Source organism: Vombatus ursinus, unplaced genomic scaffold, assembly GCF_900497805.2.
Source record: "Vombatus ursinus unplaced genomic scaffold, bare-nosed wombat genome assembly UNPS02014807.1, whole genome shotgun sequence".
NCBI lineage: Eukaryota > Metazoa > Chordata > Mammalia > Diprotodontia > Vombatidae > Vombatus > Vombatus ursinus.
In genome coordinates, this window is record NW_020954585.1 from 2767140 (window position 1) to 2789439 (window position 22300).

A 22300-nucleotide genomic window follows, 5' to 3' on the forward strand; every position below is an offset into this window, starting at 1 on the left:
CTGAATTTGAAAAGAAACCAGGGATTCTAAGATTTAATGCAAATGACTTAGTTTGCCCAGGCCTCAGATTTTTCATCTGTAATATAAAGAGGTCATTAGACTAAATAGGTTGTCAAGTCTGTCTCTACATTGAGAGGCAGGTAGGTGACAGAGTAGACAGACCACCAGCCCTGGAGTGAGCAAGATCTGAATTAAAATCCATCCGCAGATACTTACTAGCTGTGTGACCCTGGGCAAGTCATTTAAGTGCTGCTTGCCTCAGTTTTCCCAACTATAAAATGGGGAAAATAACAGCACCTACCTCCCAGGGTTGTTGTGAAGATCAGATGAGATAATCTTTGTAGAGTGCTTAGCATAGTGCCTGGCACGTAGCAGGCATTATATAAATACTGGCTATTATTATTAATCCTTCAAAATTTGAAGAGAGATCATACCCTCCTACCATCTCTTCTCTTCATCCTGTGTTCCTTCTTGCATGACCCTGGTTTTAAATCCCTTCACCAACCTGACTGACTTCTGCTGAACATCCTCTAGTCTCTTACACCTTCCTACAATGTAGCTCCCAGAAAGAGAGAGGCACAAGATTGAGGTCTATGCAGGGTAGTTTATTAGCAGGGGCTATTGCCTCTCTCATTCTTAATAACTACAGCCCAAGAATGCATTAATTACATATGGTTTTTGATGCTATACATACTGCCAGCTTAAAATGAATTTACAATTCACAGAAACTCCTACATTTTCTTCATATGAACTGTTCCTACAATACATATGCCGTTCCTACAATACCTCTCCACCCTAAATTGAGAGCTGTGTTTTCTGCCCTTAAGAGGAGGCCTCTACATTTATCCCTATTAAGTTACCAAATAGTGCCTGACCTTTGACACAGCTATAGCAGTGCTAGGGCTATGTCCTAAAGACATCAAAAAAGAAGAAAAGGCCGTCCTTTATATACAAAAAATATTTACAGCAGCTCTTTTTGGTGACAAAAAACTGGAAACTTAAGGGGATGCCCATCAATTAAGGAATAGCTAAATAAGTTGTGGTTTACAAATGTGATTGAACACAATTTGTGCTGTAAGAAATGAGGAAAGAGATGAGTCCAAGAAACTTGGAAAGACTTACATGGAAGGATGCAGAGTGAAGTGAGAAGAACCAAAGGAACAATTTATACTCTAATCTCAATTTTTTTTACAAAGATGAATATTTTTGAAAACTTATATAAACTGAGAAGGAATGAAATCAACAGAACCAGGAGGACAATATATACAATAATAACAACACTATAAAGACAAGCAGCTTTGAAAATTGAAAGAACTCTGATCAGTATAATGACTGCTCATGATTCTAGAAGATCAGTTATGAAATGTGCTATCCATTACAAAGAGGTGACAGATTTGGCTCATAAAACAAGATGCCTATTTTTGTATATATCCACCCAGGGAATTTCTTTTGCTTGACTGAGTATTTGTTACAAGAAATTTATTTTTCTTTTCTTCTTTTTTCTTCAATAGGGTACGAGGCGAGAGGGAAAGAAAATAGATTTTTGTTACTTTTTTAAATAGGTGGGGAGGGTATTACAGATGAGAAATGTTGCATAAACTTTCAGATGTATTTCACTGTATTCCTGATTTTACTTAACTGTTTTACTTTGTTACAAACACCACTCACAAAGTAGGAATAATTTCTTAGCATCCATAACGTAAAAACAAAACGCATCAATAAAACTTTATTTTTTTCTTTTTCCTTTTTGAGACAATACTACCAATGTGATTTAACCAGGGAAGAATACAGCAAGACTATTATCTCTTTTATTCTGGACATTTTTGTAATTGTAGCCAAAGATTGCACCAGTTACGTTTTTTTGACGTCACATATCCTACTGGCATATTATTTAGCCTTGAAGGAAGGAATTTACGGTTCACTGAAACTACCAGATTTTTTCCAAATGAACTGTTATTCTCAGCCATGCCCCTGTAATCCTGAACAAGAGAGCTTTGTTTTTTGCCCCCAAGAGAAAGCCTTTACATTTCTTCTTATTATGATAATTATATTATATATTTAAAGGAATAGCAAGTTGAACATAATAGATTTGCAGTTTCATGTGCAAGCATCTTTCATTATAGTATCTTAGGGGAATACTTGTTTTATTTTGTAAATTAAAAATAAATAAATAAAATGTTTTTAAAATTCTATTTTGTTGTCTTTGGTTTACTACTCTGGCCTGTCAAGATCTTTTTTCTTGATTCTATCATTGAAATTATATGCTTTCCCTTCCATTTTATGTCATCTATAAATTAGATAAAGTTATCATCTATATTTTCAAGAATCGTTAATGAAAATGTTGAAAAGAACAAGGTCTAGGGCAAAGCCCTGGCCAAGGTCTACAAGAGACCAAGGTTCAACTTTGAAAATGTTGGTTGTAAGGTTCTTGAAGGTAAGGACTCTTTCATTTTTGACTTTGTGTCTCCAATGGCTAGCAGAGGGCCATGGGAAGTGCTTAATAAATGCTTTTTGATTAATCAATTGAATCATTAATTTACATTCTTTTGGTCAACCAGTTTTGAACACACAAGATGATGCTATTATCATGTACTATGTGGTCATGTTTATGACTAAAGTCATGTCACACTTCTGGGCCTTATTTGAAAAATGGAGGCATTGGGTTGATGATTTCTAATGCCCCGTCTAACTCTAATTCCATGATCTTGTATACACTGGGGAGAAAACACCCCAAAGATTCTTCATTTTTATTTTTTACCAAATTCAGATATTAATTGTCATTAAACACTGTTTGCTGACTACTTACTGGGACTTCTATAGAGTATTATATGAGGATCTTACTATCTGAGATAGGAATCATCCTGGCTTTTCCAGAGAGAGGGTGCACCTCTGGAGGCCAATTCTGTTGAGAGTTTGAGGCTATCAAGATAAAGCAATGGGTATAAGGCTGTCTCAAAATAGAGCTATCTCACACATAGAGATGTTTAGAGATTACTCCCACTTTATGAGTGGTCTTTCTAACAAAGTGAAACAGTTAAGTAAAACTAGAAATGCAATGGCCTCCCCTGAAAGTTTATGCAACATTTCACATCTGTAATACCCTCCCCACCTATTTAAAAAAAATAACAAAAATCTATTTTCTCTCCCTCTTATTTTTTGTCAGTGTAAATGAATGACCACTAGTATGCCTTAAAGAGCTTTAGAAAGACACCAACAAATCCTCACTGATATGTAAAATTCCACCATAAGGGATTTATTCCTTTGAGTTAAATAGTATCTTCTTCCCACGGTTCCCTGGGAGGGGTGGACCAAATTACTAACACCTTAGTGTGAACCCCTCCTGAGGTAAAGAGTAATGGGACGTACAGGGAATGTGGCTGAGTAGAGGCCACTGAAAGGGGAGACTGGGGGCACAGAAAGAAAACTTTATTTCTCAGTTTCATGCTAACTTCATCTGTCTTCTACCCACATGAAGTCATGAGTGCTTTGATGATTAAAATGATGATGATGATGACAGCTAACATATACAGAGAGCTTTAAAGTTTGCAAATTGCATATATGTATATTTGCACTGAGTCTCACAATAACCCTATATAATGTAAGGTATGTATCATCAATATTACTATGCCCATTTTACAGATTGGGATAATAAGTGCCTCTCCTCCTCCACCTAAACTGCCTTCTGCTTCACAGTAAGCCATGAATAAGTAACCTCGAGGCTAGTCTCATTTATTGGATTTAGAGCTGGAAGGGGCCTTACCAGTCATCTTGTTAAACCTTGAATTTTCCAAAGGGGAAACTGAGGCTGAGGAAGGGGAAAGTATCCTGCCAACTAAGTAGAAGAACCAGGTTTCAAATTCAGGCCATTTGACTCCAAAGCCAGTACTCTTTCTATTACAGCATAGAAGAGTTGGATATTTCCTCCAGAGAAAAGAAATTCTGAGTTTGTAGGAAGGTCCTAAAGACCCACCTCAAGTACTACATTCTATAGAGAAGTCTTTCCTGATTTCCCTAACTGCTAGTGCCCCTCTCCCAAATTAACTTACATTTGCATATATTCTCTTTGTATTTATTCTGAATATATACACATATATCTAATATACATATTATCCCCCAAATCCTACTATAGTTTTAAATTATTAAAAGCTAATAGCTTGCTCTATCTACCTAATCTATCATTTATCTACCCATCCAACCATTTCTATCTACCTATCATCCATCTCTCTATCAACTATCTACATGTATGTATGTATATAAGTACATATATATCTACATAACGATCTCCTTATCTTCCTCATTAGAGTATAAGCCTCTTGTGAGGAGATATTACTTCATACTTTATATTTGTATCTCTGAGCTTAACACAGTGTTTGGCACATAGTAGGCACTTAATAAATGCACATTGATTGACTGATGCAAGATACGATTGACACCCAGAATTTCTGAAATATGTTCCCTGAAACTCTAGGGTTTTCTGAGAAATCTCTTCAGGTTCCTCAAAACAAAATATAGCTATGTTGAAAGTGTCTCCTTTATGTCTTCTCTGCCCCAACCTCACAAGCAAGAACTGAAGTGTGAGGATTATAGAAAAGAGAGGAGGTGTGTGTTACCTCAAGCATTTGAAACCTGCCAACATCCAGGAGAAAAAAAGAAACCCTCAACAACTTTTACTTAGAGCTGTAAATTAGCTCAGCCCCCAGCAGAGCCTGCCAAACATCAAGTCCTAAAGACAGCTTGGGGTCATGGAAACAAAATGCCACCAGGAGACAAGAGAACTTCCTCTGTGACTATGTAACCACAGGGAAGTCACTTCACCTACAGGCCGGAGTTCCATCAGTTATAAAATGGGGGAAGCATTACCTTCCATGTCTGAAAGCAGGAGGTTGGACTGGATGAGCTCATCAGGTCCCTTCCAGTTCTAATGCCTATAAATCTATTAAAAATCCTTATGTAATACTAGTTCTGAATATATCTTGGTAATCAGTCCTAAGGTCTGCTCTGGGAAAACCCCACTAAACTTGCCATGATCAGTCAGAGAAAGAGCTAAGGGTCACAGAGAATGGTCAAAGAGTATCTAGGGTAAACTACAGGGAAACCAACTTATGTGAAAACAGGTTTGTGATCCAACATTTGTTTCCCTCCTTGAAGTCTCAACAAGGAGGAGTTTAGATTCTCTTCATCTTGACTCCCTAAAGCCCAGTACAAAGTCAGAAATTGGGAAAAGGGGTAGGTCTAAGAAGGTTCTAAATGTGCATGACATATTTCTAAGCTCTGTTCTGTCCTGGGACTAAGTATTATCATTGCTATTTAAGTCTTGTATTGATATTCAACTTTTAACCTCCGATGTACACCATGGGAAACAGCATGGTACAGGGGTAAGAACTCTGGGGCTCAAGTCTGAGGACCCAGGTTCAATACTTCTTCTGAGGCTTATTCCCAATGTGACTTTGAGCAAATCACTTAGCCTCCCTGTTATTGTTGTTCAGTCATTTTAGTCATGTCAGACTCTTTGTGACCCCACTTGGGGTTTTCTTGGCAGAGATACTATCATGGTTTGCCATTTCCTTTTCCAGTTCATTTTACAGGTGAGGAAACTGAGGCAAACAGAGTCAAGTGACTTGCTCAGGGTCACTCAGCGAGGAAGTGTCTGAGGCTGGATTTGAACTCAGGAAGATGAGTCTTCCTGGTTCCCAGCCTAGTACTCTATCCTGTGTGCCAGCTAGGTACCTCGCTTACCCTCCCTAAGTCTCAGCTTCCTTACCTGTAAGATGAGGGTATCAAACACAACACTATCAGGTCCTGCCTGACCATTCTGTAGCATTTGATCTTGCTGACCACCGTTCTCCTGGATGCACTCTATCTTTTCTGGGTTTTCATGACACTGCTCTCTACTGGTTCTATTCCTATCTGATTGCCCCTTTTCAAATCTCCTTTGTTGTATTTTCAAAACTGTCTTATCCATAAAGGGCGTACCTCAATGCTCTGTCTTGGGAGCTCTTTTCTCTCTATATGCTCACAAGTTGATTGCATCAGTTCCCATGGAACACATTCATTTTTCATCTGGCTGCTTTTGTGTATGGTCTTTCCTTATTATATTGTAAGTTCCTTGAGGGCAGGGACTATCTTTTTCATACTTGTATAGTAAGCATAGTGCCTGGCACATAGTAGTTACTTAATTTTTGTTGTCATTTTTCAGTCACATACCACTCTTTATGACCCCATTTGGGTTTTTCTTGGCAGAGATACTGGAGTGGTTTGCCATTTCCTTCTCCAACTCATTTTACATATGAGGAACTGAGGCAAACAAGATTAAATGACTTGTCCAGGCTCACACAGCTAGTATCTGAGGCCAGATTTGAACCCAGAAAGATAAGTCTTCCTGTTCAAGGCCTAGCACTTTTTCCACTATGCCATCTAGTAGCCCCTAGATGATTAATAAATGTTTACTATTAGCTTTAGCTTTGAATCTTGAACACTAAGCATAATGTCTTGCAAACAGTGAGTGCTTAATAAATACTTAGTTATTGTTGATGGCCTCTAAAGTCCCTTCCAGCCTCCATATCTATGACCCAATAATTGATCCTATAATGTATCTTTGTCATTAAATCTAAAACTCTGCAAGATTAGAGCTTTTCCTCTCTATACAGTATTAAAGATTAGTCAACAAGCACTTATTCAGCTCCTACTGTAAGCCACAGACTCTGCCGGGCATATAATGTAAAATTTAGCCTTTGTTTGCTCCCATACCTTAAATAAATCAACCAAAAAATCAAAAAACATTTGTTAAGTTCCTATATAAGCCCATGTGTGATCAGCCATTGGAGATACAGAAACAATGAAACAAACTCTCTCTCAAAGACCTTGGTTACAGTATCTATTAGAGGAGACAGCATACAAGTATAAATAGAAGAAATACGTAATGAATACAAGGTAGTTTGGTAGGAAGGGCACCAGCAATTGTGAAGGGATCAAGAAAGACTTAATTTAGAAGGTGGTTCTCAAGAGCCACATCTCTTTATGTCTTGAGGTAAGTGAGATTCTATGAGGTGGAAGTAAAGAATATATTCCACGTATGGGTTATTGGCCCATACAAAGTCATGGACATGGGAGATGAATGCCATGTGTGAAGAAAAAAGCAAAAGCCAGTCAGCTGGATGCTTAAGTATAGGAAGGGGAGTAATGAAAAATAATACTGGAAAAAAAAAAAACCCAGGATAGATGATGGTAGGTATTCCTCCTCCCCTCCTCCCTCGATAGAATAAATGAATGACTGAATTTTCCTATGTAAGGCTTTCTATGTTATTTAACTAAAAAAAACACAAGCATATGAAACATTTAAAAACACTCCAGTATATTTGAGAGATAGAAATAAGGGAAAAGTAACACTTGTTCATGCATAGGCATTCCTAGAGGATACAAGACCTGCTAAAATGACCATGTGCTCTGCTCCCCCACTATTTGTAGCTGGGTGAAACTTGGTTGCAATGGATGCTGAGAATATCCTTGAAAAGAGGGGGAAAAATGATTTATAGGCAACATGCAGCCTGTTGAGTATGGGTGGAAGACAGCTGAGGTTGCCCCAAGGCTATTACCTTGGTGACTTCAGAGGATTTACATGCTGATTTTATATAGTATCTACACCAGGCCTTGTGTGGGTTTTTTCCCCCTCCCTTCTGGCCTTTCTGAGTCACTGCATGAGCTCTCCGATGTGTATGCAAGAGGTGTAATGATTACCTTGGTGATCACCTCAATGTTTTTTGTTTTTTGTTTTCCATTTTGTCTTTGTATTTCCAGCACTGAACGTTGTGTTGGACACATAGTAGGTACTGAATTACCTGAAGAATTAAATTTGATTCTAGGCATGGTTCTGCATTTATTCATTTATTCAACTATGTGCCCCACACTGTTATAGGAGGCTCTGTGGGCCTTACAAAAAGTAGAATTATAAGGCTTAGTTGCGTCCTTAATGATGGACTTCACTGAGTAGTAAAAAGAACGATTTTAGGTGGGCATTCCTGGTTCTACCCCTGTCCACACGGGGCCTCTCCCACACTATCCACTCCCCTACAGGGTCAGTGCTCTATCCACTGTACCACCTAGCTGCCCCCATTCCTCACTTTATAAATGAAGAAACTGAGGCCCATGGTTAAATTACTAGTCCAAGGTCACACAGTTGCAAGTATCGTAAATGAAACATAAACCCAGGTCCTCTGACAATAGATCCAATATTCTTTCCACTGTACTTCATTCCTCTGAGAAGTTAAGAAGGCTATACAGCTACAAGGTGTTTTTATTTCACAAGATAGATGGGATGTGGGAGAAACTCTAGGGGGAGGAGTGAAGATGGATATTATCAGCCTAGAAACTAGAGGTACTATCTAGGTGTTAATATTAAAAGTCCTAGCTGGTGATGAGAACAAAGGAAGGCTTGGGATAGTGATGGCCTAGGGTTTTATTTACTCCTTAGAGGGATTCCTGTTGCAAGAGGCCCTGCCCAAACGCCTACTTCTATCTTTTTAGGTGGGTTGGGGGAGTTTCAAACAGGTTTCCCCTATTTTTCTGATGTTAAGAATAGGCTGCAGCCAGTGTGTTGAAGGCCACGGTGTGTTACCTAGGTTATGACAGTGATCTAGGTATTCTGAGAGGTAAAGCCACTCTGGCCTGGATGTGTCATGATGGGAATCCATGTGAAAGAAATAAGAGGCAGTGGATGACTGCATCTTTCCTCCATCCATCCCTCATTGCTGTAGGAGGTTTGGACAGACATCTGGAGGCCTGGCTTGGGGGAGGTTGCATATGAATGTCATCCCTACCTCCAACCAACTTCCAGGTCTAGAACAGGCTTCAATTCGGTTAGAATTAGCAAACATTTATTAAGTGCTTATGATATACCAAGACCAGGCTGCCAGGCAAAAACAAACAAACAAACAAGAAATTGAGGACTCAGGAAATGAAATGGTAGAGAACCCAAATTCCTCTGAAAACAAATCCAATATTCTTTCTATTATACCTTGTTGTAGTTCACTCTCAGAGTGGGAATGTTGTCTTCTCCCCACTATCTCTCACTCTTCATATCCAATCCGTTGCCAAGGCCTGTGGATTTCACATTTTTGATATCTCTCAAATATGCCTCCTGCTCTCCTCTGATACTGCCAACCCCTCTGGTGTAGGCCTTCATCAATCACCCCATGCTTAAATTACTCTAATAGCCTACTGGTGGGTCTGCCGGCCTCAAGTCTGTCCCCACTTCAATCCATCCTCCATTCAGCCTCTGAAATGATTTTCCTAAAACATATGTCTGATCATATTGCGTCTCTACTCAATAAACATCATGGGTCCTCATTACTTCTAGGGGCAAATACAAAATGCTCTGTTTGACATTCAAAGTCCTTCATAATCTAGACCCCTCCTGCCTTTCCAATCTTTTTTACACCTTACTCCCCAACATGTACTCTTCAACCCTGTAACACTGGCCTTCTGGATGTTCCATGAACAAGACATTCATCTCTTTGCTCCAGGAGTCTACTCTGGCTGTCCTCCATGCCTGGAATGCTTTCCCTCATCATCTCTGCCTATGGACCTCCTTGGCTTCCTTTAAGTCCCAACTAAAACCTCATCTTCTACAAAAAGCCTTTCCCTATCCCTCCTAATTCTAGTGCCTTCCCTCTTCTAATTACTTCTTATTTATCCTGTATCTAGGGTTGTTTGTACATATTTACATATTGTCTCCCCCACTAGATTGTGAGCTCCTTGAGGGCAGGGACTATCTTTTGTCTCTTCTTGTATCCTAGTACACAGTGCTTAATAAGGGTTTACTGACTAATAAACACTGCAAATTTTTAGTAGATAAGTTTGAGACACCAAAAGGTTAAGTGAATTGCCAAGATATTAAGTATCAGAGGCAGGATTTTGAAACCAGGTTTTCTAGAATCCACGCTTAGCACTCTACAGGGGCCATCACAAGTCATCGTGACCTATATCTCACCACTGGGCCCAGATGACACCAGAGGAGAAAGTGAGGCTAGTGACTTGGCACAGCATACCCTCACCTAAATCCAATTCACTTGCAAGTCACAGCATCACCTCCCTGATGTCCTGTTCCTCTTCGAGAATGAAGGACAAACAACATCTTGACTTACTGTTCCTTTTGTGGTTCAGTCATATCAGTTATGTTGGATTCTTTGTGACCCGATTTGAGGTTTTCTTGGCAAACATACTATAGTGGTTTGCAATTTCCTTCTCCAGCTCATTTTACAGATGAGGAAACTGTGGCAAACAATTAAGTGACTTGCCTAGGGTCACACAGCTAGTATGCATCTGAGGTTAGATTTGAACTCAGGTCTTCCTGACTCTAGGCCTGGAGCTCTATCCACTGTGCCATCTAGCTGCCCAGGATGTATGTATTCCTAGGTTAAATATAATGACATCATTGCATCCTTAGCTGGTAGGGACCATAGAAGCTGTCTATCTAGTACAGCACCCTAATTTTACAGATGAGGAAATTAAGATACATGGAAGTTGAATGACTTGCCCAAGGTAACACATATAGAGTCAGAATTGGTATTGAAACTCAGGTTATGGAATCACAGGAATATAGACCTGGACCTGGAGATTCCTCAGAGGCCAGCTGTGGAAACCAGGGCCAGGAGAGGTTAAAGGGCTTATCCAAGGTAATATGTGGCAAAGAAGGAATTTGAACCCAGGTCTTCTAATAGACTTTTTCCAATACACCAAGCCATCTTCAGGGCTTTTTCCAGCATAATGTCTCCCTAGGCAATCTGAAGGGTGAGAGATGTTGAAGAGAGATTCTTGAATAAGGGGAAAGGCTAGAATGGGTGACCTTTAAGAACCCCTCCAGCTCTAATTCTAATGGGTGTATAGCCCTCTGGTCAGGTGAAAGCCCAGACAAAGCTGAAAGAAGCACATAGCTGAGATTACAACAGGTCTTATAGGGTGAGATAAAGAGTCAGGAAAAGCACCTCAGCTTAGTAACTTCAGCAATTAACTCTGAAGACAGGACAGCCGGGAGCACAGAATGTGGGTAGCAAAGTAGTCACCTCCACCCCCGGGGGCGGCCACAACTGAAGGTCCCTTTTGTTCCCTCCTGGCTTGCAAGTCACTTAGCCTCCTGATTCAAGATGGATTTATTCTTTTCCTTTTTAGTAAATCAATTACAGTCTAGGATTTCTAGCCTGTTGAGTTATTATTTTAATTCAGGCACATTCTTGAAACCGTGCTTTGTCAGGGGGCCGGATGGCGCATTTGTAAAAATGTGTATTTAGACCTCAGAGCCGGCCAAAATACTTATATGCCATAATGATTTTTAACAGTAATGTGGAGTACACAGCAGTTAATTGTGCCATTTATTCTCTCTATCCATAATTGTATATGATAGCAATTTAATTATTGCCGGCACAAACTAAAACATCACATGCATGATTTCAAACTGAATAGAGAGTTAGATAATATCCCCAGCCCCTTTAAAGAGGAAAACAGAACCTGGTTACTAAGCAGCTGGGACTCTGGCTATAAATATACCTCTATTGGTAATAACCATCTATACTTTATGCACCACAGAATTTCATGAATTTGGTTAAATAGCTCTGAATAGGCTGAATTCAATTGAATAATCTCAAAGAAAAAGATTTAAAGAAGCTCAGATGAATCTTTTAACCAACATTAATATTTACTAGCTGACATTCAATATTAAACTGAGTAACTATCAGACAAAAGCTACAAAGTGACCTCACCAGGGGTTCAGGGGAGTGGATGTCACAGCCTGAGCTGTAGAGTAGGAGTCAAGAGATCTGGGTTCTAAGCCCAACTCTGCCAGCTGGGTGACCTTGGGCAATCCAGTAAAATGTAATAGAGCATCTACTTGCTAGGTGGCACAGTGGACAGAGCCCGGGTCCTGGATTTAGGAAGACACATCTTTATGAGTTCAAATATGGCCTCATTTACTAGTTGGGTCACCCTGGGCAAATCACTTAACCCTGTTTGCCTCAGTTTCCTCATGTGCAAAATGATCTAGAGAAGAAAATGACAAAACACTCCAAGAAACTCCAGTGTCTTGGCCAAGAAAACCCCAAATAGGATCATGGAGAGTCAAGCACAACTGAACAGACTTACTATGTGCAAGGCACTATGATAGGGTAGGGTGGTATAGTGGAAAAGGGTTCAAGATTTAATGTCAGAAGATCTGAATTTAAATCCTGGCACTGCCATTTACTACTTGTGTGACTTTAGGCAAACCACTTAATTTCTCTGGGCCTCAGTTTCCATATATGTAAAATAAGAGGGTTGAACCACATGGTTCCTTCTAGCTTTAAACCTATGATTCTACAAAAGGTGAGGGACTAGACCTGTGATTTCACTGGCATAGGGAATTACTGGGTGAGGAAACTACCTTTACCAATTCAAATTGTTCATTTACTTCAGTTGGGTCCAACTCTTCATGACCCCATTTGGGGTTTTCTTGGCCAAGACACTGGAGTGGTTTGCCATTTCCTTCTCCAGCTCATTTTACAGATGAGGAAACTGAGGCCAAAAGGGTGAAGTGACTTGCCCAGGGTCATATAGGTAGTGAGTGTCAGAGGTAGGATTTGAACTCAAGGATCTTTCCATTGTACCATATTGCTCCTTGATGATCAACCATAGGTTATGTGGAAAATCACCAAGAACCCCTGCAAATGGCACTGAGTAGTACACTGCCCAGTCACTCCCATTTTATTTGATAAATGCGAAAATTAATCAGAGGACCCATGATGGGTCTTCATCCCTCCATAGAAGTTGATGCAGAGTGACATGTCACTCTGGGTCTTAGTCTTGGCTGTTCCACTAACTAACCATACAGCCTGGGCCAAGTTCCTTAAATACTCCGGACCTGTTTCCTCATCAGGGGTTAGGATTAAATGACCTCTAAGTATTCTTCCAGCTCTATCATTCTAGGAAATGAAATAATTTTTTAAAAATCTTAAGAACCAAACCCTTGTTATAACATGATGCTTCTTCAGAGTGTCAGACTTGGAAGGGCCCTCAGAAGTCATCTAGCCAAACCCTTCCTTGAGAAAGATTCCCTTCTACGATATCTCCATATAACTATCATGTAGCTTCTGTGTGAAGACCTTCACTAAAGGGAAAGTCATGACCTCCTTAGGTAGTCTACTCCACTTTTTGCTGTTGCTGAGTCACTTCAGTTGTGCCTTACTTTTCATGACCCCATTTAGGGTTTTCTTGGCATGGGTACTGGAATGGTTTGCCATTTCCTTTTCCAAATCATTTTACAGATGAGGAAACTGAGGTAAACAGGGATAAGTGACTTGTCTAGGGTCACACAGCTACTAAATATCTGAGGCCAGATTTGAACTCAAGTCTTCCTGACTCCTGGCCTGGTTCTCTATCCACTGTGCCACTTAGCTATCCCTATTACACTTTGGGATAGTCTTAATTGTTAGCAATTTTTCTCTTGCAGAAAGCCCAAATCTATCTTTCTGCAACCTCTATTCACTGTGCCTAGTTTTGCCATCTGGGGCCAAGTAGAAAAAAATAAAGTCCCTCTTCCACATGCTAGTCCTTTAAATATTTGAAGACAGCCCTCCCCTTTAACAACCACATTCCTTTTTTCTGTCCTTGAATGGCACGGTCTGTGGCCCTTAACCATCCCGGTTTTCTATAAGATTCCAGCATGTCAATGTCCTTCCTAAAATGTGGCTCCCACTGAAAACAGCACTCCAAATATGGAGGGCAAAGACCAGGGCAAAGCACAATGGGATTTTATATAAGCTTCTGAAATTTGGATATTACGCTCCTATTAATGCCACCTAATACTGCATTAGCTTTTTTTGGCTACATCATCATATTGTTGACTCGTATGGAGCCTACAGTCCATGAAAACACCCTATTATGTCTGCTTTTCTGAAAAAACTATAACTCAACACCCCCAAACAAGAAGAAGGGAATAGGTACCATATAACTAACAGAAGGGCTACCATGCCTTTTGGGCCTCTAGGAGGATGAGTCCTGTCAGGGTTGGAGGACAGGCCCATAAATATGTGATATTCAATAACATTTATCATGCATTGCACTGGTTATCACTGTAATGACTCTGAATACTGAAGCTGTGCTCCTCAGTGCACTGGCTTTCTTTGAACATTAGCTGACCCACAGTCCTTATCTGAGTGAAGACAGCACAGGGACGACCACGTTGGGAAAGCTGAACACCATGAAGAGAGAGAGAGCTTTCTACTTTGTATCAAAGCTACAGAAGGGTCAAGAATATTAAGTATTACATTCCCAACTTCCAAGATTTCACTTAGGTAACATCAGTCAGGCCAAATATTTCATTTAAAAAAGAGAACTATCTCTCTGTGTCCCAAAAAGAGTGCTAACATCTTCTTGTCATAAAAGGAGCCCAAGTTCCCTGAGGCTGAGGTCCAAATTCCTGTATGCTCCCTACTGGCTTCCTGACCTTAGGCAAGTCACTTCTCTGGGCCTCAGTTTTCTTTTCCAGTGATCTCTAATATCTTCTCCAGTTCTAACATTCTACATATGTCTTTTGCATCACCCACTGTACCAAACAGAGCTCTGGGCATATAACAGATGTTAAATTCATAAGTCTTTAAGAATGAAAGAATGAATTTTTAAAAAGCAGTAAGTGCCAAGCACTGTGCTAAGTGCTGAGTGATGAAAGTGACCAGGAAATAAGAGAACCAGAAAAAAGCTTTTATTTTGCCATTGACTTTTCCTCTTCTCTAGGTCTTGTGCAAGGTACTCCTTTTCAGGATGACCCCCAAGTCTAAGTTATTAATAATGACCTTAATAGTAACACATTAGGTCTCTATCAATTGTTACTATAACAATAAAGTGAAAGTTATAGGCACAATTCAAAGTACTTCCTATTTTTTCTAGGGGATGGAAAGGGAACAAACATTTATTAAGCACCTACTATGTGCCAGGTACTGTGCTAAGCGCTTCATGAAAATTATCTCATTTGATCCTCACAACAACTCTGGGAAATAAACACTGTTATTATTATTATCCCCATTTTACAGTTGAGGAAACTGAGACAGAAAAAGATTCAGTGACTTGTCCACAGTCACATGTGTAACACACAAGAAAATATCTGAAGCTGAATTTGAACTCAGGTCTTCCTGAATCTGGGTCCAGCACTCTATTCACTGCGTCACCTAGCAAAACACTTTTTATAGCTATGACCTCATTTTGATCCTCACAACCTACTTTTGAAAAAAGGCAGTCCAACAATTCTTCTTCCTCTTTGATAGATGAGGAAACAAAAGTCCAGGGGGTTGACATGATTTTCCCAGGATCACATCAGTAATTAGTGCCAGGGCTGGGACTAGAACCAAGATCTAGAACCCAATTCAGTGACTGTTCCACTATAGGAATGAATCTTCATTGAGGGTAGGCCACAGGACTTTTATTTTCCCCAGTTTTTGAAGTCTTCCTACTACTCCACCCTATACTTGTCATGTGGTTAGCATTAACATAGGGTTAATTAACTATAGCACCTATCATAATGAAATAAGCAGGCATAGTGCAGCCTAACAGACACAAACAGTAGATAGTCTCAACACTCTACCTTCTCTCAATTTCGAATGCACAGGACCAACAAGAAACAGCTTGGAAAACTGAGCCATCAGTGCCCTCAGTTCCCAGTGGCAATGCCACAAGGTACATGGTACTATTAAATTAAATCATCAAATGCAGGCTGCTCAAGTGGTGTTCAGATCTGTGGCTCAGATTTTTCAAGGGCTGTGACTGAAAGGGCCAGGAGACAAGGGAGGATGGTTGGAAAGAAGGAGGAGAGAAGCCAAAGCTTGAATTGCTGATGGGCCTGGTGACAGGTTGCTAGAGTGCACAGACCAATTCTTCAAGGTCAGCATGTGAAGGCTAGGGATGAGCACTCAATTCATTCTTTTTCTTTTACTGACACATAATTAACTCAAATTTTGGAGGAAGCTGTCTTTCCTTCTCTCTTAGTTACAAACTGAGCATCTGGCATTCACAGTAAAAAAAAAAAAAAACAAAAAACAAAACAAAAAAAAAACTTTAGTCTATATGTACTCCTGCAAATATGATTCCAGGCTATTCTTTTTCCTCTGGTAATTCTGAATTACAAGGTTCTGGAAAGGGCTGGACATTAGTGCCTTCAATTCACAACTGTAAAGAAAGAGTATACATGTATGTATGTATGAATGAATGTATGTAAGGATCTCTATCCATCTTTCTACCACCTATAATGTTGTAGGAATTCTTATTGCATATATCTACATTCTTATTCGGCCAAGCAGCACGTGCAAGATAAACATTTATTGAGCACCTACTATAAGTCAGGCACTGTGTCAGGTCCAGCGTATATTATAGTCCACAGCACCAGGTCCACAGGTTATCCTGATTCTGTCTTTCAGAGACATTCAGCTCATCCACCCTTGAAATCAATGTCTTTGGAAATAATAGCCCACATACTGGCAAATAAACCCCTACAAACCCAACCCTTACACTGAAGAAGCTGCTGCTGGCCTAGTTCCCCAAGCCAGTAACTTGGTCCTATTTGCCAGATGACAAAATACTTGAAGGTGATTCTTTAAAACTACTTCTGGCATACCAAAATGGCCAAATTCTGTAGGTGCCTTTGCACCCCCCCAAAAAAAGTACTGTCTAAATTGATCTATGAAAATAAAGTCCTGTTCTTCCCTCAGTTCAATAACCTGACTTGAAGATGGTTTGAAGTCATCAGAAATTCTCATTCCAGCTATCTGCTTCTGCCTTCCCAGAGCATCATAAAGCATCTGGTATGGTATGTACTCTATTAGAGAGTCAGCAACAGAACTATGTATTAGATTGTGACATTTGGTGCCTAACATTGAGAAAAGCAGGTTTGAGGGAAACCCTGACATGCATTCATCTCTGAATCTTTGGGAAAGGTCATGATTCTTGCTTTGGAAGAACTCCTTTCTCAGTATTTCCCCTAGGGAACAAATATGAAATTCAAACCATTTCACTATGTTTTCTCTTTCTCCCCTTTTTGGCAAGATCGCATTGCAGCAAAAGAGTAAAAGCCCATTTAGAGCTAAGTGCATCCAAGGCATTCCCTTCAGAAAGCCTCTTAGACTCCCAACCCAAAAGGAGTGCCAACTTTAATAGCCCCTGGAAGCAATGCTTTAGTAATGAATGACTGACTACATACCACTCACTTAAAGGAGATGTCAGCAGATAGCAGCAGAGACATCCCAGCTCAAAGGCAGGGTTAAACAACCAAAGAGAACCAAGTTAAATGAACACCTACCAACGCTGGTGATCTTTTGGGAGACCAGATCTTGCAGCAATGCTCCAATCGCAGGGTTGTGTTTGGAATATAACTCATATCGATTAATGCCAATGTGAAATTTTAGCCAGTTGGGATAGGTGTCAACAGCTGTTTCCCCGGTGGGTAAAAATTCTTCATCTTCATTACCTTCATTATGCCTACCAAAAAAGGGGGAATGGGAATAGGAAAAAAAAAAAACATTTACTTGTAGGTTGTTCTGAATTAATAACTAATAAAGGACAAAGAAATGTCTATTTTTCACATAAACATAAAGAAAACATTTTTTGTCCTATCTTTGGTATAAGTTGAAAAAAAAACCAAACCTCAAGTTAAAATAAATAAATTTCCTGCACATTGTTGCAATGAATCTCTACTGAATGTACTATAGTTGTGATTTTCAGGTTAAGGTGTCTATACGTGCATTTGTCAGTGTGTATGTGTCTTAACATCCAGTAATATCTTTAAAGACCATAATCTTTATTTACTCTCTGGAGACTCTGTAGAATGGCTGTAACTTAAGCAAAACAGATACCAAAATGTCAAAGCCATCCAGAGCCTCTCTTTTGTATGAGGGATATGTCCTGAAAATTGCCTGACAATTATAATGTCAAATTAAGATATTATACTGTAGATTGTTCCTGGGGAGCAAAGGAAACACAATTTCCTTTGACTGCCTTCTAAATGTAAATCACAAACATGTCCCAGGTCTACAGGAAATCTGCCTTTTGCTTTCAGCTATTGTTCTAACAAGGAGGTGTATGAATTATGCTAAGTGCTAAATTGAATTTAATTATATAAACCTCGGGAGCAATAGCTAAAAGGAATAAGAGGGGCAGGCTGGTATCAGACCTTCCACCCACTTGCTCTGTCATCAAATCCCTCTTCTAGAGGTCAGTGGTACATATGGTCACTGTGGCTAGCCCTCTGACTGCAGCATGAAGCTGAGTCAAGGGAGGAAAATGGAACTTTCCTAAGTGGCTGTTAACTTGGGGCCAAAAAGGTCACCCCTTCCAGATGATGTTCTGTTCTGCAAACCAAAACCCAAAATGGAAAAGGGAAGGGGATGGAAGACAGAAATCAGAGAGGCTGCTCTCTTGCTGTCTTGTCTCCTACTTATTGTATGTACCAAGCAGTGACAGAGACCTGAACAATGTCCCCGAGTGGGAGAGAGGGTGCTATTGTATTATCGACAAGTCTCTGACTCTCTTCCCTCTCCACCACCTTCAAATTTCAAGCTTTCCCTTTTAAAAATCAATAGGGAAGGCAGAGTACCGAGCATATTAAATGCTGGGGGGTTGGGGGAGAGGAAGGAGTTGGTAGGGGTAGGGACTGGATAAGCACCTCATGGGCTGAAGGGCAGGAGGTAGAAAAAACAACCTATGTTTCAAGAGAGAAGGGATATTGTCAAAAGTCATCGTCTTGAAGTTTTCTTACCATCTGTTCACTGAGAAGGCTATTATATAAAATACCGGTTGACAGTTACTTTCTCCGGCCTTGGAGGGAGTTAATATTTCACTACTCTGGATTACAACATCTGTGTGTTTATTTTGATCTGGGAAGTTGGGAAGAAGGGAGGGAGGGCTTAGACCAGGCCATTTTTAAAAGGTGGTCCACTCTAAGAGAAAGATCTCTGGAAACCCTGATGGTCACCTGGGAGTCACATAAAGCCTTCTCTATCTCTCAGCTCAAATGGGTTCAAAGGGCAATTGTCAGTCTTCCAACAAAGAATCACTTCTGATAGTCTCATTTGCTTTCCTTATACACTAGACAAGTTTATTTTATTCTCAATGACTGGTTTTTAAAAGATTCATTAGGAGCATCTGAGTCCCACCAGGAAGTCATTCTCAGGGCAGAAAAAGGTTTCAACCTCATTTAAAGCATAAACCACAAATGCTTTCTAAGTGAGATGTGGTAAATAGGGGCTATTTGTTTATTTATTTATTTTTTAGATAAGTAAGAACTGTATTTAGGGAAGATCTTCCACATAGCTCTCACTTTCTCCAAACCTAAAAAAAAAAAACATTTTGGACTTAAGACACCAGGGTATCTCTGACCCTGACTGGGTAGAATTACTGAGATAATTTTCATTTCAGGTCTTGATGGCTTTGACCAGGGTGAATTGAACACCTTTTGGTAATGTCTGCAACTCTGGATAATCATTTGGTAGAATTCAGTCCTTCTCACCCTTACCCCACCCCCATCCTTCAACCCCTTTAGGACTTCAAATGAAAAAACCTAATTGTACTAGCAATGTTTGGCAAAACTTGAGAGTGAATTTTGGGAAGCATCCTCCCCTTCCTGCCCCTCTTCCCCCGTGCCTCTCCACCGTCCCTCCAAAGATATCACCCCTCTCTTCAAAGCCTAAGGGTTCCCTGGTGCTCTCTCCAGCCGTGGCCACAGAGACATTGCCCCTTCCTTTTCCACTCGACTCACCATTCCTGATTTTCAGCCGCTTTGGGGTTAAATCGGATATCACTCTCCACGTTGAACAAGACATCGTCTTCTGTGAGAGGCGGAATGGCGATGTTGTAGAGAGGGTGTTGGAACAGGGCGACCAGCTTAGAGCCGTCCTTCCCCAGCGGCACTTTGCTCGCCCTACTCCCATCTTGAATGAGGTGTTTGTGGGGGAGACCTCGCTGCACGCCGGCTCCGCCACCGCCTGGCTCCAGCCTCTTAAACGCCGCCGCCGCTGCCTCGGACCTGTCCGCGGCTGCAGCTGTCCCGGCCCCGGCGCCGGTCCCTGTTCCAGTCCCGGGGAGCTTCTCCAGCGAGTGGGAGGTGAGGTTGGAGCTCGGGTCGCTGCTGAAGTCTTGCAGGATCCGCAGGGTGTGTTTGTTAGGCCAGCCCGAATCAGCTCCGCTCTTAGTCCTCTGCTTCCCCCAGCCTTGCGCCTCCTCGCTCGGGGGGTGAGAGCAGGAGCAGCCGGGGTCCCCATCGCTCCTAGCCGCGCGCTTCTCCAACTTTGGTAACAGATCGATCACGATGTGCATGGTGCAGGCAATCAAAAACACCATGAGGATGAGCACCCGGAATTTGCGGACCAAGATCATTTTCATGGCCAAGGAGACTTAAAGAGACTGGGGGTTGCCACGAGGAGGAGACTAATAAATTAAGAGTTTTAAATAGCTAAAAGTGTGTATGGAGGGGTTGGGGGAGGAGGTGTTGGTAATGGTGGGTGGGAGAGGCTTTTTCACAGAAAAAGCTCCTTTTAAAAAAATAAATCTATTCTACTCATGGACAAATCAAACAATTAAAGTCAATAAAGTTATCTTCATAAGACAGTTAAAAAATAAATACACTTAGAAGTCAGGAGTTTTCACTACCTCCCTTTTTTGTTTTTAGAAAAAAAACTGCCAAAAAAATCACAAAAGCGTGCCATCTAGAAACTATTCTTTTATTATTATTATCATTACTCTGCTTAATACATGAATCTCAGGGAGGTCCCCCCCCCCCCAAAGGAGGATGGAGAGATGGAGGACGACTAAAGGGAGGGGAAAAAAAAGGATGGGGGGATTAAAAATAAAAAACACGCACAAACACTCATGCAGCACCCTGTGAAGAATTCAGGAGAGGAAAAAAGAATCATCCATAGTGCTTAGAAAAGACGCGTCTTCCCATCCTCTGGAAAGGGACCCGCGATGCAGCAGGAGCAGCAACGGGACGCGCTCTCGTCCGCAGCCGGGTTACAAACATTGGCTTGCAAATGCTGCGCTTATAAGATTTCCAAATCCTTCCATCCACCACCGCTACCTCCAGCGCCCCGGGGAAGCCAGAGTCCCGGCTCGTTGGGCTCGAACCCGCGGCGCTGAAGCTCGATATCCAGGCACTTGGACGGTTCGGCGTTGACACGGCCACCAACGCGAAAAGGAGAGCTGGCACAAAGGACGCACGGAGCTGGGGAGGGAGGGGGGGAACGCTGGGAAGGGAGGGGAGGCGACGCTCCCAGGAATCGGTAGCTGCTTTGCCGAGGGGTGGGGAGGGGAAAAGGGTGGGGAGGGGGGGGAGATGATGTCTCTCCTTGGATCTCGGCTACGACTTACATTTCTGCCCTGAGAGAAGAAGGGGGTGGGGAGTAGGGGAAAGGCAAGAGAGGAAGAGAAAGCAAACCTCTGAGAGGAGAGAAAAGAGAGCTTTGGGCAGGTGCAGTGTGAATACCCCCTTTCAGCAACACCGCATGCTGGAGACTGGTTGGGCTAGTACTGCTGCAGCTCGACTTCTTGGTGGGTGTGTTAAATATTATGTGCAAGCCATGAATCCAGCCTCCCAGACGTCATAGTTAAGAGATTGGCTAAAAAAACGCTACAGTGATAGTAACAGGAAAGCCTCCACCAAGAAAGCAAAGCTCTCTCTTTCCCTTTTTTTTCGCTGCTCCTTCTCCCCCTCCTCCCGCCCTGGCCTCACCCCTCAATTCCTTTGCAGCTCCGAGCAGGGCAAGGAGAGGGCGCCTGTTTCTCAAAGGTTTGCAAAAAGAGAAAGAGAGAAAAGGAACCACATGCTAATAGCATTGCAAAGTATTACACCAGTCTGACTGCCTAGACTGGGGAAACATGAATTCTGCTATGTCATTGTCTGGGCAAGAGACAGCTTTTCCTTTTTTTGGAGGGAGTGGGGGGTGGGGGGAGTGTTTATTTCTTGTTTTCACACACACCCCCAGTCTTCCTTCTTCTTTTTCTAGCATCTCGTAAACCGACAACAAAATATAATAATAATAATAATAATATTATTATTAATAATAATGCAGAGCCCCACCAAGAAGCAGCGGGTGCCGGGCATGAGGATTTAGGATGGACTCGGGCTGCACGCGCGGATTCCAGATCAGTAGATAACGCCCCAGTGAAAAATGAGATCAGGCAAACTGACCCTATTTTCGGTCAGCTGGGAGCAGGGTGGGGGAGGCAGATTGAGAAGGAGATGAGAGATGAAAAAACGATGTGTGTGTGTGTGTGTGTGTGTGTGTGTGTGTGTGTGTGTGTG

The 22300-nt window shown here is 41.4% G+C and overlaps 1 protein-coding gene across 1 annotated transcript in view; it reads right to left on the reverse strand.

The window, feature by feature from the left end:
- The window catches only part of LOC114052377 (extracellular serine/threonine protein kinase FAM20C-like), a 146946-nt gene extending 125391 nt beyond the window's left edge, over window positions 1-21555 (reverse strand). Inside the window, exons 1-2 of the mRNA XM_027874950.1 lie at window positions 19760-21555; window positions 17306-17484 (exon numbers count right to left, since the gene is read on the reverse strand). Of these exons, the coding sequence (XP_027730751.1) occupies window positions 17306-17484; window positions 19760-20382 (802 nt within the window). The 5' untranslated portion in view covers window positions 20383-21555. The remainder of the gene's footprint in view (window positions 1-17305; window positions 17485-19759) is intronic.
- Window positions 21556-22300: the final 745 nt, after the last annotated feature.